This window comes from Amphimedon queenslandica, unplaced genomic scaffold, assembly GCF_000090795.2.
Source record: "Amphimedon queenslandica unplaced genomic scaffold, v1.1 AMPQUscaffold_9613_Cont18275, whole genome shotgun sequence".
Lineage (NCBI taxonomy): Eukaryota > Metazoa > Porifera > Demospongiae > Haplosclerida > Niphatidae > Amphimedon > Amphimedon queenslandica.
This window is the reverse complement of record NW_003550115.1, coordinates 1-3,950: the sequence shown is the minus strand read 5'-3', so window position 1 is coordinate 3,950 and position 3,950 is coordinate 1. Positions and strand designations below refer to the sequence as shown.

General features: G+C 32.5%; 1 protein-coding gene across 1 annotated transcript; it reads left to right on the top strand.

Annotated features, from left to right (window-relative positions):
• The first annotated feature begins 659 nt into the window (after positions 1-659).
• Positions 660-2,574, top strand: LOC100636764 (ubiquitin carboxyl-terminal hydrolase 47-like). The gene is made up of 7 exons (XM_020006591.1): positions 660-785; positions 856-927; positions 975-1,093; positions 1,145-1,248; positions 1,483-1,517; positions 2,333-2,380; positions 2,440-2,574. Exons 1-7 carry the CDS (start codon positions 660-662, stop codon positions 2,572-2,574), a joined length of 639 nt encoding a protein of 212 aa, XP_019862150.1.
• The last annotated feature ends 1,376 nt before the right edge of the window (positions 2,575-3,950 follow it).

Genomic DNA, 3,950 nt, shown 5'->3' with positions numbered 1-3,950 from the left:
ACACAGTTGATATGATCGACTTCACCTTTCTTCATATAATCTAGAATAGCTTGCAGCCACTTCGTGGCCTTAGCCATTCTGACAATTATTATTTGTGTACATTTACTAGTACTCACACACTCTGTCTGTATGTCAACCAGAAACTGCAACAGTAACTATCAATCATGCAATATACATTGGAACAAGTCAGGACAATATGTCATGTATATGCTTTTATGCTCTACATTCTCCTTATGGGTTTCCTTTGTCAGGTTAATTAGTTTAATGGCCAAACAAAAGGAAGATGCCATACATTATTTTAATATTTTCCTCCTTACTGTTTTTGTTCACACACATACATGCTCTCTCCTTTCTTAGATATATGTATCATCAGATCCTATAGATTTTCTAAAGGAATATAAATATAGTTTGATGTACGGATGCATTAATCATCACTTCAACTTATTGATACTATTGGACATTACACTATCTCCTCCTCAACCTGAAGCTACTCTTAATACAACTAATGTACCTAAAGGAGGAATGATGATGAAAGTTATATCAATTAATGAAGAAGATAAAAGAAGTAATTATAATGATTAAGATTATTAAATATTATGTTATTTAATACAGAGATACAAGTACAAGTTGATAAAAGAATAACATTAGCTCGATTGAAGATGGAGCTAGTTCCACTGATTGGTATACCACCTGCTGGTTTTAGAGTGTATGAAATCAGAAATGATGAAGAATATGAAATGGAGAGACTGAATGAGAGATTAATGGATATCATATCTGAACCAAAAGTATTTTGATTCACTTTTTCTTTCTATTATACATTGTATGAACTAAAAATACTTCTTTTATCTCCTATAGTTGATAGTAAGACTGCCCCAACTGGATAGAGCCAGAATTAAATTATATTTATTACAAGTTAACAATACAGACGTAAGAATGTTATTTTTTATAATTTTATATTTTATTTTATGTTTTAGCTTTCTAAGTATATGATGGAGTCTATTGTTGCTAAGGATACACTAGTGAGAGAATTTAAGAAACAAATTATTGAAGAAGCAAAAGCACGAAGAATTGACTGTGTCCTTGAATTAGACAAGTAAGTACATCATGTGACTATCATGTGACTATCATGTGACTCATTGTGTAGAATGAGATTACGTGACAAGTTATTAGTGTACCCTGGTAGTGTATATCTTGATTATCAGGTGATTGATACTAGTATGGAAACATATTATGTGGAACCATTGAAAGGTCATAATCTCAATATTTTCATTTTAAACTGTATAGCAGGATTTATTTTTGGTGAAATTGACTAAATTGGTGACTTGTAGATTAAATTTTGGTGACTTCATTGTCTCTTACTAATAATTGGCAATTTTAATTTGGCGTTTTCCTGAAATTTGCCAACTCACCAAATTTAATCTCTTACCAATAAAACTGTACTTCACTTGATTATAGTAAGGTTATTGTATTAATTTTCATTAGGGCCAGAGAAGAAGAAGCATAAAGGACAGATACAGGTGTATGTTATAAGATGGCGTCCATCACAATGTTCAGTTGATCCAATAGAAGAAATTATACTGGATAATAATGATCCTAAGCATGCTATTGAAAAGGTAATCATAATTTTATTATTGCACTGCATGAGATAGTACTTGTTCAAACAAGTAGTTGCAATGCTCTAAGATTAAAACTGCCTGTGTATACTGTATTCATCTGTGATAAGTATACCATATAGCTAAAAAATTTGGTGGAATAAAAATTTGACAGAATGAAAATTTGGCAAAATTGGTAAATGGATGTTAATTTACCAAAATTTTAGTCTCCAATTTGATAGAGTTCCATAGAAGCAAGCACAGAGGTAAATTTTGCCCAAATTTTAACCTCCAAAACTCTTTTAGAGTCAATTTGCCAAATTTTAACACTCCAAATTTTTCAGCTATACGGTAGTTGGCAAATTTTGGATTTTATGTCAAATGGCAGATTTGATAATGGTAAAAATTGTCAATCACCAATACAAGTCTATAGGTTTATATTAACATTAATGTACAGTAAGCCTATGAATAAATACCAGGAGCCCATACATGTAGGTATACGTATGTACCGTGTATATTACCATATAGTTTAAAATTTTCGTGGGTTGATATTTTCGGGGTTTGCTCCTAGTGGGGCAATTTGTGGTTTAATTTTCGTGGTTGACAGTTTACATAGCCTGTAGGGGATGGCATGATTTTGTGGGTTTAAATTTCGTGGGCAGCCCATAACCATGAAAACCACGAAATTTACATTCCACGAAAATTTCAAGCTATATGGTATTATTATTATTTTTTTACAGTTGTCAGAGTTAAGCGGAGTACCTACTGAGTATATCTATTGTGCAAAGGTTAGTCATTGATACAAAACATAATAATAATAATAATGCTCCCTCTCTTTAACTCTTAGTATGGATTATCATTATTTCCAGTTGAGATGTCATGTCTTGATATTGAGAATAAGTTGATATGGTATTCCATCACTTCAGACAGGTCCTCATTAGCACTATATGATGATGGACGTGTCATATATTACAAGTACTAATGAACACACACACTTACATGCACCTCTTACTGTTTATACTTATTTAGAGACAATAGAGAGAGAATGAAAGAGTTAACAGATAAAGAGAGATCAGAAATACAAGAGGCAGAGGAAGCAAGGTACTATCAATTAATGGTCCAAAATAAATGCATCAGTATTATTTTGTTACATTTTCATTGTGAGCTTTTAAAAATTAACTACAAATAAGATGATAGTTCATTTATTGTATTACTGTAGGTTGAAGAAAATTAGGGAATGCAGATATCAACATTGACATTAGTTGGATTGTTTTTAAAGTTTTACATCAATTTTTATTTTAAAATTAATGGTACTTTTAAAATAATTTTCCATGTGCAATTTAATCTTGTGTAGTTTGTTTAAAGTCTCCAATTTATTTGTTTTATTATTATTATTTATTATTGCGAATTTTACAATGCACTATAGAGTTTAAACTTAGACCAGCTGTGTTTTTCTGGTCACCAGGTGTTTTGTCTTAAAGCATAAATTCAACAGCTAGAGGCAGACTGAGGAATATTGAGTTCATAACAGTCAGAAGATTCTCTGTTGATCAATTGACAGTGACTAGAGAGAGGGGTGGCTACATGAGAAACAGGATCCTCACAAGAGTCTGATCTGCAGCTGCTTGACCAGTAATAACATCCATCAAAGGCCACTTATTGCATTATAGTACCGTGGCATTCAGACAAAATAGTTTAATCATTTTTTGCACATTAAGTTAAAAAATGAATGGAGTATGATATCTACACATAAACAAAGTTACACTTCTTCCATATCAGTAATATCCTCCTCTTCCCCCTCTCCTTCACTGCTTGATGATGATGAATATTGTAAATCATGACTCAATATGTCCATACCACCACCAGTGACTGGTAACAAACTACTGGCTATCAATCCTTCTCCTTTCCTCCCTTTCTCTATATCCTCTTCATCTGTGCCTTCAACATCTATAGTCCCAATCTATACAGTCATTGGACAATCAACAACTATCATACTGTACACCAGGAAATTTTGGAGAACTAAAATTTTAATTGTTGTGAACTCAGTGCTAAACTTTGATGATTGGTGAATTTTAATTTGGAAAATTTGTGGCTATGTGCCATTGAACATGCACATAATGGCTCAAAATGGTGGATTCTTATTTTGGCAACTGGTTATGGAAACGCCAAATTTGCCAATTTTAACTCCCTCCAAAATTTCCTGCTTTACTCAATAATCTGTTTGTTTCCATACCTGAATACTGTCTTCACTAGTAATGATGACACTGGATTGTCCAGTAATATTCATGTTAGTACTAGTATCTTCTTCCTCTGCCTCCTCATCTCCACTCTCTCCTCCTAGTCCTTCTGGTTCATTTA